Genomic DNA, 22,722 nt, shown 5'->3' with positions numbered 1-22,722 from the left:
ATGAGGGCACTGAACCCAATTACACCAAGCTTTGACTGTACAAACAGGCGTATAACACACCCCCCTTCCTACCTGCCAGAATTTTTCGATTGAAAACCATAGTGATGCTGGATCTATATATCTCAAATTTAAGCGATTCACCAAGCATATTCCCTGCAATTTTAACCAGTAGGGAAGTAAACAAGCACTTTTATAAATTCCCTCCACGAGGCAGTTCAGGTAAGATTTGTTTTTCTGTGGTTTTACTGCAGCGAGAAGCCCTACTTAACAGATGAGCTGAGAAAATTCCTTGAGAGATGCAGTCAGAACACAGTAGCCCGAAGGAAAAAAACAGGGTTTTAAGAGCCATGAGACTGTACCTGCGCAGAAACGTGGTCACCAAAGGGATGCAAGGCAAGGCCGTGTTTGTGTCTATGTGAGTGCGTGCATGCGTTTGGCCTCAGGCCTGGGCTTGCGGCAGACTGCCACAGCCTTGGCCTGGCTTTGAGCGAAAAATGAAAAGATAAGTTAGCTTGTTTGTTTCCTTTCGTCCTCTGTTCATTTCAGACCTAAATCTTCTACAGTGATAGTACTCTACTCCCTTCAATGCAATCAAACAGAGTTCATCCGAGAGGTCAGGATATATGCCGTCTTCATCTCATTTCTACGCCACCTTTGGAAAGCAAACATACCTTAGTCTGATCTTCATCCTCCTCCATATCGTGCTCCGCTCCTTCCTCAGATTCTTCCTCTTTCTGCAGACTGGGTAACCATGACGACACGCTCTTTTTCAGGCACACCCGTCCCTCCTGCATACAAGCATTATGAAAAAGTTGAAAGATCCAGGCTGTGCACTCCCATTGTAAACATATGAGTAAATGCACATCTTTTAGGCTGTGTCAAGATGAGAAGAAGTAGGATAGGAAAAGGTGAAACCGGGCAGGATGAGACGAAATGGTATACAGTGAGAGGTAGGAGATAAAGTGGTATGAGATGAAAGAAATGTATATAGGACACCTGAAGGTACAAAGTATTACAGGAGGAGATGATGTAGCACAGAAGCACAGGAGAAAGCTGTTCAGGATCAGATGGAGTATGATAGGTAGTAGGATAAAATGAGAGGAATCAGGACTAGGTAAAAGGAAATATGACATCATTTAAGGTAGTGTAGTAGAATAGGATAAGAGGAAAAAGGACATGATAACAGAAATATTATATAATATGAAGTGTTAGAATAGTAAGAGAGGGAATATGACTGGAGGCAGAAGTAACGAGCGGAATAAAGCAGGGTAGGTTAAGAAAAATGACTACAGGTTAAAGAGGAAAGTAGGCATAAAAAGAAGTTGGTTAGAGAACACAAATGGTTACAACAAAAAGTTAACTGATAGTTGTATTGTCTTTTCTGAATGAATGTGTGTGTGATGTAAAATGAAATCTAATATGCTCGCAAATGTTATAAGACCAACATTTATTCACCCTTTCCAAACATGTATGACTTTATGTCTCCTGCGAATAACAAATAAAGACATTTTGAGAAATGTCTCAGTGGTTTCGTGTCCATACAATAGAAGTCAATGGGGGGCCAATGTTGTTTGGTTACCAACATTCTTCAAAACATCTTCTTTTGTGAACGTTTTAAATGACATGAGTGTGAGTAAATTAGGAAAACGTTTTTTTTCAGTGAACCATCCCTTTAAAACTGTCCAGCTTAACATCAGTCTTAGCTCAGTTTGCCCCCTAGAGGTCTAAAGAAGAACTTCAGAGTGGCAGGTGCACTCGCACTAGCATGAACCCGTCCCACTCGAAGTCCTCTTAAATATCGAAGTTCCATTAATGGCTTATAATTCATTAGCAATCCCTCTCTTTTTCCATCTTTACGTTCCTTCTCATAAAAAAACAACCAAACATGGCTAAAAGCGTACTCTCTCGCAAAGTCTGTCTGAAAAACACATGACTCAGCTCTCTTCACTTACACTAATTACAACTTTATAATGACCCGCTGCTCACAGCATTATAAATCAAAACCTACAAGTAATAACCGTGATGGTCTGACGGCATGCCGGAGGCTTATTTTCCTCTTTGTGGGAGTGCATTAAACCACTGAGACAGCGAAGGAGATCTGGGCAATTTGCTCGGCGGATGTCCTGTCGTACCTCTGTTTTCTCGATGCTGAACAGGTAGCTGGCCATCAGCTGAAGGGCTTCAGGGTTGTGTTCGTCGTAATGCAGAGCTTTGTCCAAGGCCTCCTTGCAGCGGTCAGCAGCGCCCTCCTCCATGCTGCCAGACGATAAAGCAGTCACTCACATTTTAAGGATCATTGACCAGCGAATTGAATTTTTCGAGAAACATTTACAAATATTTGACAAATAACTTAAGAGTTTTTATAGCAACTGTGGGCATACGCATCATTCCAAATGCTATTATTTCTTCTTGGGTTCTTCTAGTTTCAAGTATCGCCTGCAGGTACAACAACCAAGATAACACAGCCTGACACACACACAGCCATACCTCATGAGCACTGTGCCAGAGGCTGCTGCTATCCCTTCATAATGCACACCGGTGTGTGAAATGGTATGGCTGTAACACATTACCCATAAACCTGACCATTCCCTGATGCTTTGAGTTTAAAGTTCCTAGTTGGTGTATTAGAATAAACTCGCGCTGTGCAACGATTCTAAGAAATCAACCCCGAGTCCAATCTAATGCTCATTTTCATCTCTCTCCTACCGTTTCCCCATACTGAATTCCCAACCCTCTCCCTCACTCCATCCCTCTATCAACCAGTCTGTGATTAGATCTTTTCTGCAGGTCTCAGAGCAGATGGGCTCCGGTCTGCAGCATCCCAGGTGTGCGTATGGGGGATCATCTCATCAGGTACAGAAAGTCAAAGAGTTTGAGAAATGAAATGAGTGGGAAAAGGCCACGGCAAACAAAGAACGGAAGTTGAGCAAACGCCAGGATGTCTAAGAAAACAGAAAGATATTTACCAAAGATCGGTGAAGAAGATCTCAGCGATGGAACAGAAGGCCACAGACACATCCTTTTTGGTGATGTCACCATCAGAGGGGAACGCAGCTGCGCCGCATGCACTGGCCTATTAGGACACAAAAATCCGTTATTGTTGTATTAGGGATAATATTACTGTGCAAACTGTCAAATCTGATAAACAGGACTAGCACAGACACACATCTGGACTCAAATTTGCTTATGTTTCACTGCCCCCTAATGCTTAAAGTAAGAACTGCACACATCCCAAGAAATCTATTACCTGCTGCCTTCTTTTTGTATAAACAGGCACAATTCTAACCAAAGACACTGTCATTTAAACTGGGCCTGTATGCCTCAGAGCATTGTTTAGAGTATCCGAATCCAATACACAGTAATGTAACCCAGACAGGAACAGCTTGAGCAGTCATTTCAATTGATTCCAGTTTGATTTGATGTGAAACAATGTCTATGACCGACTGCTTTTCAATAGCCCTACACCTACAGGAACACAACACATCTGTCCTCCTGTCCTTTAAATTTCCCCGCCACAGACACAAATACAAAACAATGAGACTGGCTCAGCATAACAACATGCCTCCTGCTATTAAGTCAATGTTAACTCAATGCTTTTCAGAACACAATAGACTGAATTGGCTGGTAACCTTAATCTACGCTGTCCACTGGAAAATGCAACAAACCACACAAAGCATCCATTAACTAAAGCTTAGAGCAGTGGTTCTCAAACTGGGAGCCCCAAGATGAATCTGGGGGTGCAATTGTTTTTAAATCAATCCAACATCAATAAAAATAAGACCACCAACCAAAAGTATTGATATTCCTGTATTGTAAACCAGAATTCGTATTTGGTTTAACTGAAATTCTAAGTTTAGGATTATATGTTTTATTTGAGGGGCCGCAAAGCGATGCACTTTACGCAAAACGGGCCTTAAAAACAAAAATCTTTGACAACCACTGGTTTAGAAGGTTCAATATTGAAAGATGCTTTTCTGACAAGTAATGTGTTTGCAAGTCCATGTGCAGTGTAGTGTGTTAAGTAGCGTCTTGCCTCATTGGAGAGTTTATCCATAGTATTTAGCATGAGTTCGATGCCTTTGCTGAAATACTGTACAGCTTCCGCGCCTGTATTAATCTGTCCCAGGTACATGTATTTACTATGGCCCTCCTCTGGACTGAGTTCCAATGCCTTTAGAAACACGCACACCGCTGTCAAGGCCCGTAACAAACACAAATGCTTAAATACATCAACAAGATCATACACTCCATGTTATCATGTGTGTGCAAAGGATATCTGTTTGGCTTTCTCTACATCTCCCAGCTCAGCACAGATGTTCCCCAGCATGTCCAGGATGGAAAGGTTAGTGGGTTCAATGTCCAGCGCTCGCTGACAGAAGAGTCTTGCCATGTCAAAGTCAAAGTTATCAATACGTTCTTCAGTCTGAAAGGGACAGATAAGTATTTAAACAAGAAGTTATGTTTTATTAATATATTCATAATTGGTGCAACACAAGAATGTGTTAGAGATTACCTTTTCCAATAATTGATCAACTGTGTATTTTTCTGCAGTTTTCTTCTTTGCTTTTTCTTGCATTTTAGCTTTCATTCTTTCCTGAGGTGTCATCCTGTTTTCTGATCCTAGATTTCAGTATAATGTCAATATGATTCATTTTGATTAGGCATGGCCATCCTTTTATATACAAATAACATTAAAATCAAGTGACAAATGAAGCTTGACTGTACAGTTATGTTTCCATAAGCAGGAAAGCTATTTAATGGAAATAAGAGAAGTTTGAAGTATGCGGCATTATTATAGTGTTTGAAGTTATAGTTGACCTCAACAATTTAAATAAATTTCAATACATATAGCGAACCAGCCGCAATATGACCGGAGTGGTAACGTTACTGTAAATAGTATAGTATGAATGGCCAAAACGGACATACCTTCATGTGGTTTTGAGTCATTTCTTTTAGTTTTATTTTGCTTTTTTGCTTTTGCTTGGCCGCCCATTGTTGCTTGACGAAGTCCGCGTATTTATGTCACTTTGTAATGCCAAAATGGGACTTCACGCTACACTCGTAGATCACTTGCCAGCGTGAGCATACACATGGACTAACATGAGTCGGATGGGCTGACTTCTTCTTCTTGTTATTTTAATGGCGGACGGCATCCAACGATAAGGTGCATTACCGCCACCTACTATACGGGAGTGTGGGCCTGGATGGAAGCAAATAAGAGACATAATGTTTTGAAATTTAACAGTCTATGAATACTTGATTTTGAATTATTTTACTTTGGAAACCATGTATCTGAATTTATTTGTTTCGAATTTACCTTTACGAAATTTAAATATGAAAATTCTTGATTTCCAATTTAAAAACCTGAATTTAATGCTCACAAATTCAGATACAAAAAAAAAAACTTACAGAATTTCAGATAAAATACATTCAGATTGATCAAATTCGATTGCTCTTATTTAGATCTCAAATTTCAAGTTAATACTTTTCAAAGAAAAGTCCCGACGTCGGTTCATTGGTTCGGTTCAGTGGTTCGGTTCAGTGGTTCGGTTCAATGGTTCGGTTCAATTGCAGACAGGCTCTGGGCTCAACTGTTTTTCCTATCCTGGGTAGCCCGGATGTTACCATGTGAATATTTAACTTGAATTTTTCGATCTGAATTTGAGCAGTCGAATTAGACAAATGTTTTCTTTGGAAAGTATTAACTTGAAATTTGAGATCTAAATAAGAGCAATCAAATTTGATCAATCTGAATGTATTTTATCTGAAATTCTGTAAGTTTGTTTTTTTTGTATCTGAATTTGTGAGCATTAAATTCAGGTTTTTAAATTGGAAATCAAGAATTTTCATATTTAAATTTCGTAAAGGTAAATTCGAAACAAATAAATTCAGATACATGGTTTCCAAAGTAAAATAATTCAAAATCAAGTATTCATAGACTGTTAAATTTCAAAACATTATGTCTCTTATTTGCTTCCATAGGTGTGGTTACAGGAGACAATTCAGGCAAGTGTGGGTGAGCATTCGCTTTTTGATAGAATGCATCTTTTGTTCCGACACTTTAATTTTTGCAATTTTATGTGTCTAATACATGCATAGACTTATAACCAAAGAAACAGAAAAACACATATTCATATGACCCCTTTAACTCTGAATGTCGCGTTCTTAATCATGATTATACCGTCCATTATTTTGATCTTTCCTGACTTACTCCCTTCCTATTTCCTTTTTCCTGTATTCTATAATAATGTCTGCCTTTTACGTCTTTATCCCATTTACGTTGCCATTCCTTTAATATACTATTCTTGATTAATAATTTTGCTTCTGAATTACTACATAGGGTTTCCCTAATGTCATCTTACATGCCTCTTTAGCTAAAGTATCTGCAGTTTCATTCCCTTTAATTCCTATGTGTGCTGGAATCCACAAGAATGCTATTGTCACATTTGCTTTCTGAAGTCTAAATAAAATGTAGTAGTTTTCATTTATGCAATCCTGTTTGCTTTTTGATGAAATTGACTTGATCGAAATCGATGCTGAGTTGGAATCTGAACGTGTAACTGCTTTCTTTATGCTATTTTCCTCTATCCAGTACATTGTAGCTTATAGCCATCTTCTCTGTATATAATGCCAGATGATCTGCTGTTCTTCTCTTCATTGAAATTCCCAATTCTGCTACACAAAAAAACAAAACCCTTCTTTCCTGTATTTAAACTCTTGGTTTCATCTGTGTAAATTACAGTATATTCATTGTATGTGGTCATAATACTATCTTCTATTATTCCTGTGTTAGCTGTATTCTTATAGTCCCTGCTATTGTCAAGTAAATTAAAGTAGGCTTAATAACCATGTCAGGGTTATTGCTAATGGCACTGCTCCGCTAAATCCTTTCTTATTCAGTACTATTTCTTTGGCAACTCACACTATCTCATACTTATCATTTCACCTTTTTCATATCCCCAACTTGGAATAAGAACGTTTTTGTTGGATTTCTATTTACTGAATGAGCTTGAAGATCAGCCCAGTACAGTCATCATGAGTTGCTTCCTTCTCAGCTGTAGAGCTATTTCCCCCATTTCCACATGAAGTGCTGCAATTGGACTAGTTTTTGAGAGTAGCTCTACTGCATACTCTTAATTCTTTCACTTGTATTATTTCTATTTTTGGGGTAAGGATTTAGAGGCCGTCCCATATATGAAACACCCATAGTCTAAGACTGACCGAATTATTGCTATAGAAATGTTTCTTAATCCATTTCTACAAGCTCCCCACTCAGTTCCATATAGGAATGGTTGACATCCTGTTACAGCCACCGTGTCCTTACAAAATAAAAGTCTCGACGGGCACGTTTAAAGTGTTTAAAATTGATTGCACTTAATAACGTAAAGGAACTTTAATTAAGAATTCTAAATACAACAGTAAAAATATTATTTTGTCAAGTTTAACTTTCTTTTACCCCTCTTTTCAGTGAACAGATATAAAGCTAGATAGAATTGCAGTCGTGATACTAATATGATTGTATTAATTTGCATTTTGATATCGTATTTTTAAAAGATTAGTCATACACATCCTCAGTATAGAGGAATTCACTTCCATTCCAATTAATTAATCCAATTAATTGTATGATACTTTTATGATTTATGTAAATATATAGTGCCTCTTTTTTACAAATTATTAGAATTTCCTACAAAGTAATAATTGTCTAAACATTTTCACCTTTATCATAGTTAATAGTTTACACCGAAGTTCAAAAAATACGATTGCTTCCATGGCCGCACCTACTTCACAGCTGATTTTAAAAAATGTATGGCCGCCTGATCTCATTATATAACATTGCTTAGCTCTGCTTACTGTACACTCAGTGTGCGTGCAATGGGCGGAAACCACATATCAAACCTCTGTGCGGTCGGCGCGTGATTGACGCTTGGGTCGACCAATCGAACCTCTCCCTCAGTCAACGTCACTGGAATATTCTCGATTTGAACCAATCACTCACACACAAACTCGAAGTTGAGGTGGAGGCAGATTGTAAATAAACTGAATGGATGTACCACTCAGCAGTTATCTAAGCGAGTCTGGCGACGATTATTACCTAAATCCCTATAATTATTTTCTCCGGGTGGTGTCGAGTGGAGCTGTCCGGCGTTATCTACACAGCAGAGGAAGGAATGATCTTAATGTTTAATATACATCTGTGGACGTTGGGTAACGTAGCAAGCTTCAGTGAAGTCATTCCAGGCCTCTCCTGTTAGACAGACTTGTCTGCTGAAAAATTCAATACCAGACAAGCGAGAAAACCTGTTTATTTCAAGCACATATCTACTCAGTATCTGTAGTGTTGCGCTGTCGCTACGGTCTGCTCGCGAGCTATCGTTTTTCTGTCACGTCTTTTGGCGCGAGCGTTCGATTTTTCGTCGCTCGCGGGACACTTCGCGCACCCTTAGAGCATCAGTGACCGATGCCACCGGCTCGTCTAACCCAGATCTCGTAAGATTTAGCCAAAAGTTCAAAACCAGACCAGGGCTAGTCACCAGCTAGCCAAGACCTACAGCAGTTAGCTTTAACAGGGAACATTGATGCATGGTTTGAATTACGTTAATAGTAAAGATCAAGAACACTAGAGATGTCGGACACTAGTAAAGAAGTGGTGGATCTGGTGTGGGGCAGACCCAGCTGCGGGGCTGTGCCTGCCTCTCTCTTCCGCAGGTGGTCTCAAGGTAAACGTTATAGTGTCATACAAAATGAACCTCTGTTAAACCATGTCATTCTATCTAGTTTTGAAGCTTGATAGCTGAGCAATTCTCGTTCGTGTTGTAATAATTTAGTCACATAAGTCAGTAAAGAGCAGCCCAAAGGCCATATTACCACACCCTGACTGGTTGCCCAGTCATGTGATCAATTGCTAAAATAATGACTTGTGTTGTGACATGCTTCTGTGAAGGTGATATGTTCATTGCATTTATTGTTGCAGGCTTTGTCTTCAGCGAATCAGAGTGCACTGCACTGGAGCAGTTTGAAGGTGGGCCGTGCGCAGTCATCGCACCCGTGCAGGTATTCACATGTCATCTCTCCAGTCTTTTAATTCAGTTTCTATTTTAAGGCGATGTTTATAATATTGAATGATAGTTTAGACCTCTCTATAGTCATTTAAATTACATTCACATTTTAGTCATTTAGTAGACGCTTTTATCCAAAGAGTTTAGGGAGCAATAAGCGATATGTCATACAGGAGCAGTAGTACAGTAGGTGCCAATAAAAAGTTACTGGTTTCAACAAGAGCTAGACCACTACTTTTTTTTGGTCAAGCATGCACAGAAGAGATGGGTTTTAAGTAGTTTTTTGAATGCTGTGAGAGATGTGGTTGACCAGACCGAGTTAGGAAGAATGTTCCACCAGGAAGGAGTTTTGAATGAGAATGCGCAGGAAAGCGATTTTCTGGCCTTATGGGAAGGCAATACAAGACGCCGCTGGTTTGCTGAACACAGGGATCTTGATGGGGTGTAGGAGTGCAGGAGGGTCTAAAAGTAAGCCGGTGCAGATCCAGATAGTCCTGTACGCAAGCATTAGTGACTTGAATCTGATACGGCTTAACAAAACAACTGCATTGTTGTGTGATGTCATGCCATGATCTTGCACCAGCAGTCCACGTCATTGTGTTGCTTGTGTTTTCACAGGATATTCTGGCCCATTCTCAATCTCACATTTTATCAAAGATAGTTATATTTTTGTGGGAAGATGACGTACCTAGGATCCTTGAAATGTAAATGTTTTCTAGAGTGTAATGGTAGTGCTGTCAGATAGTGGCTTGGCTAGTTTAACTGATTTATAATGCAAAGTGGATTTTGTTTGTCATATTCCCCAGGCTTTCCTGTTGAAGAACATTCTGTTTAACAACGAAGGCTCAAGCTGGAGGGATATCTCAGGTTTGAGAACTAATTGCATCAGAAACATATTACATCTGAACTTTAGTTATGTGTCATGCCCTAAGGCATTCTAAAACTAGTTTTTCGTAAGATGTTTTCAATCAGCTTTGTGTCTTTCATTTAACCCTTATTACATACTGTTATTACTTTCATTAGATTGTAAAAATTACATTTAATATTAAACGAGGAAGCACAGTGGCAGGTCTGTCGTTTTATAGCTGAAGTGGATTGAGTGTCAGAAGTTAAGGCACATTCAGATTGCCCGAGAATATTCGGTGCGAATGTTCGTCGCGATAACGTTCTAGAACAAAAACTATATATTCTTATTAAGCAGCGAAAATGCCAAGCTAGTGCAACGAATCTTTCCCCAATGAAGAAACCGACCCTCCAATAAGATTCAAGCAGGGGGCGCTAAAGGCTCAGAAAGCTGTTGTGAGAGAATGCATTCAGATCATAATTTGAGGTTGCATTCAAATATAAAAGTATAAACAGTGTAAATAAACTTCGAGATATATAATCTTCCATATGAATACAATTCACATGTTATGTTGTAGTATGGGATATGACAAATATATTGGCGGTACCAGTAAAAGTCATCAAATACAATCAGTTTCTTCAAATTTCTTAATTTTGATTTCTCTTTATATACAGTAACTATGCAGTTTTGCTTGTAGGTAGAAGGCACAAGCACGTGTAAACAAACATCAAGTCAAGCGTACATATATTTTACAACTGTTTAAATAGTACAGCTGCAATGCAAATGCCATTTGGTAACTATTTAACCCCCAGACTGTTGTCCTAAAGTAACGATGAAAACGATCGTGGTACTTCTTTAACTCCTTGATCAATCTATTAAACTCCCTGTTCTCTTCTCAACAATAGGGTGAACCCAATATCGTCTTTTTCTCTTCCTTTACTCATTCAGGCAAAAAACAATAAACTTTGCTTCCCTGCTGCTGCCGGAGAAATCCATTTCTTGTTCTGCAATTGTAAATACGCACTAGTAGCCTGTTTGTTGACCTAATGTTTAGACGTGAAATATATTCGCCAATATCCATCAGCGCCATCTACCGTGCGGGCATCAAATAGAAGAACGCAAAAATTAGTTTCGTTGTCGATTTGAAAACTTGGTAAGTCGGGTATTCGTTTGCTTTTTTGCATCTCCCTCAATCTGAACGGGCCTTCACCCTTATGCTTGACTGGATGTTTATGCTGTGTTTGTATTCTCACAGAGGAAGAGCAGAGGACGGTCCTGTGCTCCACACTCAGTGAGATCTTGGAGTCAGCCTGCCTCAATAAGACACTGGCTTTTCACCTGTCTACCTGGCCTCGTGCCAAGACAACCGACAGCACTGACATCACAGACAGTCATTCAGAGCCAGAGTCTAGCCAACCGACCGACCAACAATGTGAGCAAATTCTAGACATGCATTTTGAACATTGTACATGTACCGAATAATGCCAAATGGCATTCTTTTAATAATTCATATCACTAATCTTTAAAATTTGTAAAAAAATGTATGTGATTTATGTGAACTATCAAAGGATGCACTTATGGTGTATTAATGAATGTATACTCTATATTTTGACTCTGCATGCTATTTGAGAGTACTGTCAACCTGTTTTTCATTAACAGTGTATGATCTTGCACAAATACTTTTGAAATTTTGCAAGTGTCTTGCTTAATGGGTTTGTGTTTTTGCATGATGTGTGTATAGCTGCTTTGGCTGCTGAAGAGCTTGGCTTTGAGAGATTTCACAGTGTCATACAGTAAGTGCACTAACTTATTTACTGACAGCGTCACATTGTTTTTTCTTTTCTGGTGCCTTTATTGGCTTACATTTTCATCTTGTTCTACAGTTCATGCACAAAATGCTGTTAAAAATCACAAATCTGCAGTGGTGCATTATGATGAATTAATGAATTCCTCAGTGAAGTTATGTGTGTTTTTTTAAATTAGGGGAAAATTGCCAGTTATTCTTAAACTATAACTTTGTCAAATGATTCTTACTCTGGGTACAATCACATTGGGGTTATTTATTTTCCAGGAAAAGAACTCTCAGAACTGTTGCTGAACTTAGAGAGGCCGTGTTGTCTTTATATGACACATGGAGGAACAAATTCGGGGTTCTGCTCTTTCTGTACTCGGTCATACTTACAAAGGTAAAATTAAACTTTTCTCCTTAAATTTACTTTTATTTCTAAAAACACATTAAAATCTTCAACTGGAAGATAATTAAATGTTTGAGGTGCATGTTGAACAATGTAGATACCTCCTTTATAATGATTTCCTCATTATAGAAATGGAAATAGAAAATAAAGTCAGATGAACAACAGAAATTTTATCTAGCCATGCACATCTGCTTGTTTACACTTTTTGTAACTTCAACTCTTTACAGGGGATTGAGAACATAAAGAATGAGATCGAAGACGCCTCTGAATCTCTTATTGACCCTGTGTTTGGCCATGGCAGGTAAAAAGCTTGAACAGAGTTTATTTTTATATATAGTCATTGCACTGGGGAGGCCATTCATGTTTATAGCATTGTATGTGACGCACGTAAATATATACATTGACAGTGAAAAGATGTTAGCTGTTTTTTGTTGGACAAACTATTTTCTGTTTCTTTTCCATACAGTCAAAGTCTCATCAATCTACTGGTGACCGGTCATGCTGTGTCCAATGTGTGGGATGGTGATAGAGAATGTTCTGGAATGAGTAAGATTCACATTTTCACAGAATGTTAAGTTTCAGGGCTCTGTCCAGGTTCTGTATACGTTTTATCCCACTTTTTTTAGTCAGGTCATTAGTTGCCCTTAGATCACCACGTGGTGGCAGCATTCTCTATGTTTTTGTCAGTCCTTGAGGTGCTTGAAAAAAATTATAGTAAAAGAATGAGATTTACAGAGTTTATAAGCTTATTAGGTTTCAAGGAGTGTTTGGCATGAATATGTTTGGTGGTTTATTTTAAACTGTTGACAGGTTAATTTAATTTTTCTGTCTTATTCTTTCTCCCCTAGAGCTTCGTGGCATCCTTCAGCAGGCCTCTGTTGGCTTTCTCACACTAATGGAGTCAATGCGCTATTGCAAGGTACATGTCAGTTATGTGTTTATAGAAATGGTGTTCACACTATCTGAAATGTTGATAAATCAGGAGACTAGCATTAGTGTGTACAGATGCCAGGACTCACATGTTGTGGTTTTGCTGTTTTACACCACAAGGTTTATGCGTAGATGCAACATTATAACCTACCTATAAAACTACACTGACTGGATTGTGCGGACTGGCATCGCAATCATCACACTGTCAAATTACTGCACAATTTTGGTTCTTGAGAAATATTCTGATGAAGACCAGAAAGTATTGCTGTTCCAACACACACATTTTATGCAGGTTTCTTGCAAAAGAATGGATGTTCTGTGGGTTTAGGCTTTAACATGATGACTATTCCAGATTGTCGCTATCAAGCCGCAAGCCTTTTTTGCTCTTTCTTAGGGAAATCTTAGATGCAGTATTATGCTCATGTTTTACATGATATAATGAAAGTCTGCAAGATTTTTGTAGCACAAGTACATTCTGTAAATACTTAATAATGGACTGCCAGCATTTTTCAGGTGTGTGTGACAAAGTCAACAGTCTGTTTACTAAAGTTTAGTCTTAGTTGGCATAGGTACAGTTAAGTGGGAAGACCACTGCATAGTTCTTATTTCCTTCTGCCCTTTAGTTATATAACAGTAATTGCTGGTAATCCAGAAGCATTATGGTTCCATGCTCTCTCGCATCTCTCCACACTCGTGATGAGCTCTCCAAAGAAAGAACAACCAGCAACACGGGGCACACACACGCATACTGTATATTTTATGGTCGTGGGCAGGAATTGCTGTATTGTTTTAAGCTGTTGGGTGAGTAATTAAGAAACAGCTTTATTTTGAATGGCATAGGTTCAGGATGTGTGCAGCGAGTTGTGTTTAGAGTAGAAGTGAGATGGAATTTCTCACCTCATATTTAGGACCATTTGAGCCCCATCACAGTATTTCTGATCTTTTTAATCCGTACTTGGAATGCCTTCCCCTGCAGTTCTGCTGCTGATACTCACCTGTTGAGTGATGCGAGGAGTTTGGGTATTTGGAAGCTCCGCTGGAGATCAGAGCTGAAGTGTGTGCTCTTTGAACTCTTCATTGTTGATTACGCTGCAATAATACCCAGTCTTTAGTTAAATCACTGAATTATCATCATGTCACTCATTTTTTTATTCGGTTTTGAGGCATTATGCGGTGTGTTTTATGTATACTTCAGCTTCAGGTTTATGTGTTCATAGGTTACAAGCATCCTGGGAAACACTGTGTCTGTCAAACTGATTAGGCTTGATGGACAGTGTGTTATGTCACTTACACCTAAAATTACCTTTTTTCTATTATACCCAGGCCAGAAGTAAACTACGATGCCCTTCTGATAACTGATTTAGTGTGCACATCTATTTACATTTAGATGTCAGGAACTAGGAAAAATATAATCTAAAGTCTCATTACACATTACACACTGATTTTCAAATTTATCAGCGTTTTGCTCTCACTCAGTTTAAAATTATTTTTTTGTACATTCCGTAACGATAATCAAATATATACAGAGTGTTTGAATCGTTGAACATTTTTACGTTTTCTTATCGCAATGAAATAAACCTGCTTTTTATGGTTGAAAAATGTGTCTTGCCAAGCCGTCATGGTATCGGTATGGAGATTGGGCCTCAAACCCTGTTTTCTTTTTGCTTCTAAAGGTTGGCGCGTTTCTTAAGTCTTCAAAGTTCCCTATTTGGATCCTTGGCAGCGAGACTCATCTCTCAGTATTCTTCACTAAGGTGAGTTAAGACAATAATCAGTTTTCTTTCTTTTTGCTGCTCTTCTGCTCGTTCTTATTCGAAACGGTCTGGCAGTTTGCATTGTTATTAAGTGAAGGTTAAAAAAATGCAAGAATGTGCTTGGTAATGGATTTAGTGCTTTAGACGTCTTCTGGAGGAGAATGAAGGAGAAAAGAAGAAAGGGGGAGTACGGGATGGGTGATGAGATGCAGAAAGACGTTCTTAGACTTATAAGGCATCTAGTGTGGTGTGTCCTGGCCTCGGCCCAAGCGGCATGTGGTCAGCTTTGGCAGTCAGACATGCACAGAGAGAGGGAGCTGCTGATGTGAGGTGTATCTCCAGTAAGTATTGAGTGGGAATGTCAGTTCATGGAACCACTACGCTGTGTTAAAGCTTCTGCTTATGAGTCATGTGAGAAGTTTAATCCTATGTTTCACATTGTAAATAAATTAGTTTTGGCTTTTTAATATCTGCACAACTGTGATCAGTCGAGTTCTATTAGTGTGCCATAATGGTACATTGCTTGCTAACCATAAACTGAATACATCCTATTTTACTTGACAAAATAACTGAATGTCTTGATTTAGTATTATTGCTTGTTTTTACATTTTGTGTAGAAATCGTGATTGGCAGGGTTTCCATGGGGTCTTAAATTACAAAATAAAAATATTAGGCCTTAAAAAGTCTTAAATTCACTGAAGTATTATGTTCTAGGTCTTGAATCATTTTAAACGGGTCTTAATTTTTCTAAGGCCATTTAACACTACATCTAATGCTCATTGATGCTTATTAACCACTGAGCTTTCCTGTGGCTTAGTTGTTAGAGCATGGCGCTAAAAGTGGCAAGGTCATGGGTTCGATCCCAGGGGATTGCCAAAGTCAGAAACAAATTAATAATACAATCCAATGTAAGTCGCTTTGGATAAAAGCGTCTGCCAAATGCGTAAATGTAAAATGCTTTCATTTGATTCTGTGGTGTTGTAGTTCTTTTTTTTTTCTTTTTTTTACAAACAGGTGCATTTCAATAAGCATTAGCTGCATTACGACTACAAATGAGACACTATTAAAAAGAAAGGGCAAAGTTATTTTTTTCCTACATTTTTTGCTGATCCGATTCGTGACACAAAGTCTGTGATATGATCTGGACTGTAAGTTTTGTGAGTTATGAGAACTGAGTTTAAGGCTTGGCTAAAGCCAGTTGCTGACAACAATTTTGAAGCCTACTGCAGCGTATGCAAGAAAGAAATTGATTGCGGATTGTTGGGTGTCTGTTTTTTTTTTTTATTAGGTATGCACCAAAGTTCAGCAACCGAAAATATTCGGCCAAAAATAGCAAAACGTGCAAAATGCAAAATGCAAAAAATAGCAAAAGGACGTTGTGATATGATCAAGCAGCAACCAGCGCAGAGAGAGAGACAGAGAGAGCGCGATTTTTTTTTAATCGAGCAAACATATCAGCAGTGTTTGGAGAAATTTTAAGTGTCAGAGAAAGACGCAGCACGGAACTTGCCGAGCCGGAGTAAATTTCTGAATGAAAGCGTCTTGACCGGTTGGTAACTTGTGTAGCCTACTTAAAACTGGAGCGGGTGGTCTTACAGTAGACCCGCCTCTCACAACATCCTTTGACATAATCCAGTGTTCACATGCGCAGTTTCCTGTTCTGTGCATCCCGGCCACGAGTGGACCTTCTGAGAGAACAGTCGAATTTTAGGTGAACTGTCCCTTAAATTATGAGCACAGACCATACAAAGGGTGTGGATTTTTTGTTCAATGCATTTAACTATTTGCGAAGATAATATTTTAAATATCTTTTTTTATTTTATTTTAACCCCATTTTTTATTATGTGTATTTACTTGATAACAATTCAATGAATTTACAGAATGCACACAATTATTCTTAACCTTATCCCAAATAAAATGCTGAATTGACAGATACTTATAAATTACCTGAATCCCGTAAATAACATATTTTTAATCTAAATCAGCATTTTGTATCCGTGAGTACTGTGGGATATTGCAATGTAAATATGCTCTCCTACTCCTAAGCGTCCGCCAAATGAATAAATTTAAATGTAATGGTTCATTGTTTAACGATAGAAATGTTGAACGTTGTCAATTATTGAATGTTTTTATTCACTTACAGTGTTGTTGTGCGTTGCACAGCCCTCTTTCAAATTTTCAACTAAAGCGTATTGCTGAACAGCTAAAGATGTGACAGTGACTTTGATTCGATTGGTCACTGCTCTGTTTTGTAACCAGTAACTCCGCCTCCTTTCATTTGATTGGCCACCTCACTTATTTTGATAATGCAGTTTTGCATTTAGTCTGTAATTTCACAAATTTTGACACACACCACAGAAAAAAATACTGGGTAAGGTTCTACGTGAGAAATTGGATGGGTGTTGTGAATTAATCACAAGAAAGCTGTATGGGGCCCCCCCAGGGGCGGTGAGGCCCTAAGCAGCCTAAGGAGGGCCCACTCTGACAGTGACAGTCAGCTTGTGTGGGCGGAGTTTGGAGGAGAGACGAGAACTGGTATGATTGTCAGTTAGAATTGCTTCTATGAATGTTTTCTTTCTTTTAAATCATTTTGCAGTGTTACCTATAATATTCCAACAGTTTTTGTTTATTCATATTTTTTGTTTATTATGTTGACACTTTTCAAGAGTTTTGTTGTAGTACAGAACATTCTTTCAGCAGTCAGTTAAAGGCCTTAAGTAGGCTATTCAAGAAGGGTGAGGCCTTAATTTGTTTGTTGTATTATATTGAAAAGCAAGACAAAATATAAAATGCACTATTTGACCATTCAGTTTATGCAATAGTGTAAAAATTGTCTAAATAAATAGAATACGAAAAGCCATGTTCCGAACTTCGGCCAATTGTTTCATTTTTATTCGGCTTCAACCAAGAATTTTCATTTCGGTGCATGCCTTTTTTTATCTTGTGATACAGGTCTTAAATTTAATTCATAATAGTCTACAAAAAGGTCTTACATTTGTCTTCGTCAAACCTGCAGAAACCATAGATCGGTCCTTCTCCATGCATGATGCTGCTGTGTTTCTGTGAGGTTGCTAGATGGTTGCTGACATAGAGGATGTTCAAAAGCAAATTTGTTTGACAAACCTCTAAGTATGTGCATTTCATTGCTTTTCTTAAATCCAATAATTAGTGAAAAATGGGTGTATTTGGTTGCAATCCCTCTAGTGAAAGCTTTGCCTTCAGATCATAATGCTTGACCTTCCATGGCCTTATTACTTCATTCTGTTACAGTAAAGACCTTCAGAGCACACTGCTTACTAAGTGTGTATGTGAGTCCCCATGTGTTTTAGCCCTTTACTCAAAAGAGGAAATGCTTGTTTCTCATAAAGGTTTCCACCTGGATGAAAATGAGATTGACAGCGAGCATTAATCATGCTCTTACACTTAAGGCCTTTTACTGTCAGTACATTATCCTCATCCGGTGTATGTGCCTGTGCTGCACTCTAGGCTCCTTTTGATTTGTATTCTTCATGGTCAGGAAATGCTTTGACATTGAGGGAGTACTCCTTATCATAGTTTTCATTGTGTATAATCAAACTGTGAAAGTAACTAACTACTATTCAAATAACTATTATTACGTTTGTTTACATTTTTAAGGATCAGTAATATGTGGGATAGAAACAATCTAAATTGTGGAACAGTGTATTTTTATAATTTAGAATGCTATGCATGTTTATATTATTTATCTTTTTATTTCTTAAAAATATAAATAATCTCATAAAATATTTCCTGCTTGCCAGTGTAATATAGATGTTACAGTAGATTTACTGCTGAGGTATAATGGACCTGCACTTACAGCCTCAGTGTATTTGACTTGGGTCATAGGTATTGTAATATTGATTTCTGCTGCTGAATTTTCTGATTCTTCTCCTGAATCTCAAAGCCTTATCTCAGTCCTCCACCTGTGAATAACCCTAAAACTTTCCTGTGTGTAGGCCGGTAGTGCTGTGTGCTATAGTCAAAATTTTTCTAAACACAAACTGAAAATGTAAAATGATATGGTCATCCTCCTGAGTCATTCCACCTTAAGTTTCCTCATTCTTTGCTTCTGCTCCTCCAGACTTCTCAGTCACGGCTTAAGTGAACAAATCTGACTGTTATATGTCTCTTAATGGGATATATGACATTAGTTCAGTTGTAATTAAAATAGGGTAGTTGTATTTGGCGTTTATGTACATCTTGTTGTTGGCATCATCCTTTTTTTTGGTTTGTTTAGGATCGTACCCAAACACTTTCACTTAGGATTCCGTCTGTCTATATAACATGCTCTCTCTTATTTTAGTAAATTGGTTTGTTAAAAGGATTGACCTAATCATGAGTTCTTGACTTAAACCTTACGCCAATTTTTCCAGAATTCTCTTTGTTGCATGTTTTGTTTTTTTCTGCCAGGTAATCATTATTTCAATGGTTTTCGTTAGCTTCTGTTCTTCACCGCTAGCTTCCCCTACACTGGCTTTTTCATTTGTTGCTGGTTCTTCAGGCCTACGTGGTAATATTGCATATGAAGAGTTTGGTTCCAAATAGTGATAAACGCCCTTAAAAAAAATCAGTATTGTATCAGGTCAGTATTGAAAAATCACTTTGTAATTTGACAAAAAATGCGGTATCTGCAGTGTAATTCTGTCATGTTTTCTCCATTTCATTGCAAACCGCAATATAAGCCAGTCTCACTGCTATGCATAATGCAATATATCCTCTCAACCAATCACAGCCCTCCATTCCACGCATTGTAAACCGTAATGGCGGCGCTCGGAATACGGTCGACTCCTAGTTTCCCTGATATACTTTGTACTTTGTGTTCAACAAACAATTAAAAAAAATGAATAATTTTGACCGCATTGATGAACCCGTTCTGGTTTATTTTTGGGGGAAAAACGTAAGCCATAGAAATCGAATTATTAAGGTGAGGAGATTAAGAAGATGAAGCACTCATTTATAGCATTAAAAAGATGACCCGTTGAATTCATTTTAGGAGCGTTGACTGATTTAATGTATTGTTAGTCCAGTGCCTGTATGTAAGATTAGTATTTTATTGAGTTCAGAGGCTGTCATATGTGGATCAACTCACTTTGTTATGCATTTTCAACAGTTTCAAAATGAAAATTTACTTTTATATTGATTCAATTGCATTTTGGGGAAAAAAATGCCGTTTTTATATTATACATTTTAAAATCAAAATCTGGATTTTTTTTATATTACTAGAACCTAAAGATTCTATCTGAAACTTTGAAACAGAAAATAGTGGTTTTCATCTTGCCACTTTGTAAAGAAAACAAATTTTTTCCCAAATTAATTAAAATGGATTTCAAGCGTTTTGGAACCGAACTCTTCATATATAAAGCTCAGGAAAGAGAATAACATCAGTGAGGCCTTTCCCAGTCTTCTCTTTATTCAGACTACCACCAATTTTACACAATCTCACTGCTTCGTCAGGGCACTGCTCCAGTCCCATAAGCTTTCTGATTTAAGGGCATGTTTGTCTCTCTTCTCTTAAGCAAACATCAGGCATGTTGGTTGCACACATGTACAAAATAAATTTAACCCTTATACTCTCGCTTCTCCACCTACTCTCTGGGGCTGGTTAGCGGGAGCATAGCCTCAGGTGAGTAATGCCACGATTTCCGCTAGGAAAGGCGATCTCATTCCCCCTGGAGCTCTGGCTCTCTTTGCATCCATCTGGTTTAGTTTTCCCGCTGGAGTCACCGGTAGGGTCAGCCACTCTGCCAGGCCCTTTGAGAGAAGAGAAAAGCTCTCAGACGACACCTCAAAGAGCGCCTGTTAATGGGATGCACACTAAAGCGTGTGTTAATTACGTTTAGCTGACGGTGCTCGGTCATAGCTGAGCGTGACGCTGACCATGCAGAATATTTCCTTGCATCATTCAGTTTTTTTTTTGTCCTGTTTTTGAGAAATGCATGATCTGTTGATTTAATAAAAATCATTGCATACTTATTATTGTTTTTTCAGAGGATTTACAATCCTTTTTAACAAATCCTCATTGCTATAGTAGTTGTAAATACTCATTGGTGGAGAGGCTTATAGAGTATGATATGGTTTTACTGATTGGGCTGTTTTTTGGAGACCATATTTGGAGTTTCAATCATTTCCAAAATATTTCTTTTCCTAGACGTTAAAAGTACAAGTTAGGTGTCTCTAATGGCCCATCTCCCAGTGGAGACATGCTCATGTTGCCGTTTTTGTTTGTCTCCATGTCTTTGCTTTCAGCTTCTAATAAGGTTTGCGTTCCATTCTTATCTGATTTACAAGCACACAAAGCAACAGACACTACACAAATGACCTTTCACAGAGGTCCTGAGAGGGCCCCGGACACACACAGGCACAGAACGGCGGACACTAAAGGAATGATCTCAGGTCCCAGTGGATGGAGAGCCACACACACCCTGAGGATAGTGAGTAATGGAATAGCAGCTTTTAACGCAGCGCGGGGGTAACCATAACCGGGGGTAATGCAGTGAAATGTGATCCGTGATCACTGGACCAGAGTCGCCCTGTTTATACCAAATCTGATGCTTCTCTTGCTCACGATCCCAAAGGTGATTAATGGATGCATTGACGGTGTGGGCTGTGAGTGGCAGGATGACCCCTTGGTCCCGGCCCGGGTTTTGTTGTCATAGCATCTTACTTTAATGGCTTTGTGCCTTGCTGATGCACATCATTGATTTCATGTGGTTTATAAAATAATTTTGTTTAGAATGTGTCATGTTCTTTAACTTGCTATCATAGACGAGGTTTGCTTGTGTTGGTATCACTTTTTTAATCTGATAATGTATATCTCTTCAGCTTGCATCTTTTTTCCTCCAGATGCTTTTGTTCTTAAAGTCTGTCTCTTCGGTTTGATGAGCTTCACATCCCTTATTTCCTTCCTTCCTTTCCTCCTTTCTTCCTTCCCTCAATCCACCTTTCCATCCTGCTCTGTCTCTCTCTGGAGGCTGTCTGTCATTGTCCAGGTATGGGATACAGAGCTTCTCCCTCGCTCTCCAGCGTCTTGATTTTCGTTCCGCTCATCCACAGACCTCGGCCCGTCTCGTCTCTGATGAGGTTAACATCCTCATCTTTTTACTGATCCCTTGGTTCTCCTGTCCTTCCTGTCCGCTCTTCGGGAGGCCTGATCCCTGCTTATACCTGCAAACCACTACACCCAGACCGAACAGTTTTTGTCCACTTTCCAGTTTGCCCCCCTACTGTTAAAGACTTTGGAAACGATGGTGCTGCAAGTCTTTCTGGAGTTCATTTGTGTAAGTAGTTATTTGTGTGAGCTCGTGAAGAAAAACAAGTAGCAACGGAACAAATTGATCGTTGTCGTCTGGTACACCCCGGGGTTCTGTTTTCCCTTTGCTAATTTACAGACGTGCGCAAATGCAAACATTGGCCTTACTTTAGTGAGTCCCTCTGGGGTTAACCTCATTGCGGAGGGTCTTGCTTCTTTAAAGCCCCGCTCTGGTGCTGCAAGGATCGCTCGGGTATTGTACCATGTTCTTACATTCAATGGTGAACCGAAACCAACGGATCTTATTTCCGTCAGGCTAAAAGACTTCAATCGTCACTTTTCTCGAATGTCTTCCTCAGAAGAATGCTACTGTGTGATATACACTAGCATCCGCAAAAACAAGAATAGGAAGGAAGGAATATAGTATTACTTAATAGATTTCCCTCTCATCAGACACTTTTGTTTGCAATCTCATCAGACGGTTGTCTCTATCAGGCATTGTTCCATTTGACATATCATTAATCATTTCATTCCCTGAGATCTGATCTGGTACACACTATAGCTTTGTTGTGCCGCACATACTGTATGCGCACGTATACTCCATGGGAATCTCTTACAATCCTACATGTGCCATCATTGATCTTGCAGGTCCTTGAATTTCATCATCATCAAGGCT

The 22,722-nt window shown here is 38.7% G+C and overlaps 2 protein-coding genes across 2 annotated transcripts in view; one reads left to right on the top strand and one right to left on the bottom strand.

Moving 5' to 3' along the window:
• Positions 1–5,119, bottom strand: part of si:dkey-12j5.1 (uncharacterized) — a 66,602-nt gene extending 61,483 nt beyond the window's left edge. Inside the window, exons 1-7 of the mRNA XM_056762533.1 lie at positions 4,927–5,119; positions 4,514–4,620; positions 4,277–4,423; positions 4,034–4,183; positions 2,967–3,073; positions 2,133–2,256; positions 672–788 (exon numbers count right to left, since the gene is read on the bottom strand). Of these exons, the coding sequence (XP_056618511.1) occupies positions 672–788; positions 2,133–2,256; positions 2,967–3,073; positions 4,034–4,183; positions 4,277–4,423; positions 4,514–4,620; positions 4,927–4,993 (819 nt within the window). The 5' untranslated portion in view covers positions 4,994–5,119. The remainder of the gene's footprint in view (positions 1–671; positions 789–2,132; positions 2,257–2,966; positions 3,074–4,033; positions 4,184–4,276; positions 4,424–4,513; positions 4,621–4,926) is intronic.
• A 2,896-nt stretch (positions 5,120–8,015) lies between these two features.
• The window catches only part of mindy3 (MINDY lysine 48 deubiquitinase 3), a 33,192-nt gene continuing 18,485 nt past the window's right edge, over positions 8,016–22,722 (top strand). Inside the window, exons 1-10 of the mRNA XM_056762138.1 lie at positions 8,016–8,717; positions 8,972–9,051; positions 9,863–9,923; positions 11,156–11,332; positions 11,642–11,693; positions 11,972–12,086; positions 12,323–12,396; positions 12,562–12,641; positions 12,944–13,014; positions 14,699–14,779. Of these exons, the coding sequence (XP_056618116.1) occupies positions 8,624–8,717; positions 8,972–9,051; positions 9,863–9,923; positions 11,156–11,332; positions 11,642–11,693; positions 11,972–12,086; positions 12,323–12,396; positions 12,562–12,641; positions 12,944–13,014; positions 14,699–14,779 (885 nt within the window). The 5' untranslated portion in view covers positions 8,016–8,623. The remainder of the gene's footprint in view (positions 8,718–8,971; positions 9,052–9,862; positions 9,924–11,155; positions 11,333–11,641; positions 11,694–11,971; positions 12,087–12,322; positions 12,397–12,561; positions 12,642–12,943; positions 13,015–14,698; positions 14,780–22,722) is intronic.

This window comes from Triplophysa dalaica, chromosome 12 (assembly GCF_015846415.1).
Source record: "Triplophysa dalaica isolate WHDGS20190420 chromosome 12, ASM1584641v1, whole genome shotgun sequence".
In the NCBI taxonomy this organism is placed as follows: Eukaryota; Metazoa; Chordata; class Actinopteri; order Cypriniformes; family Nemacheilidae; genus Triplophysa; species Triplophysa dalaica.
Note: the sequence above shows the minus strand (reverse complement) of the source record. Positions and strands in the feature narration are given on the sequence as shown.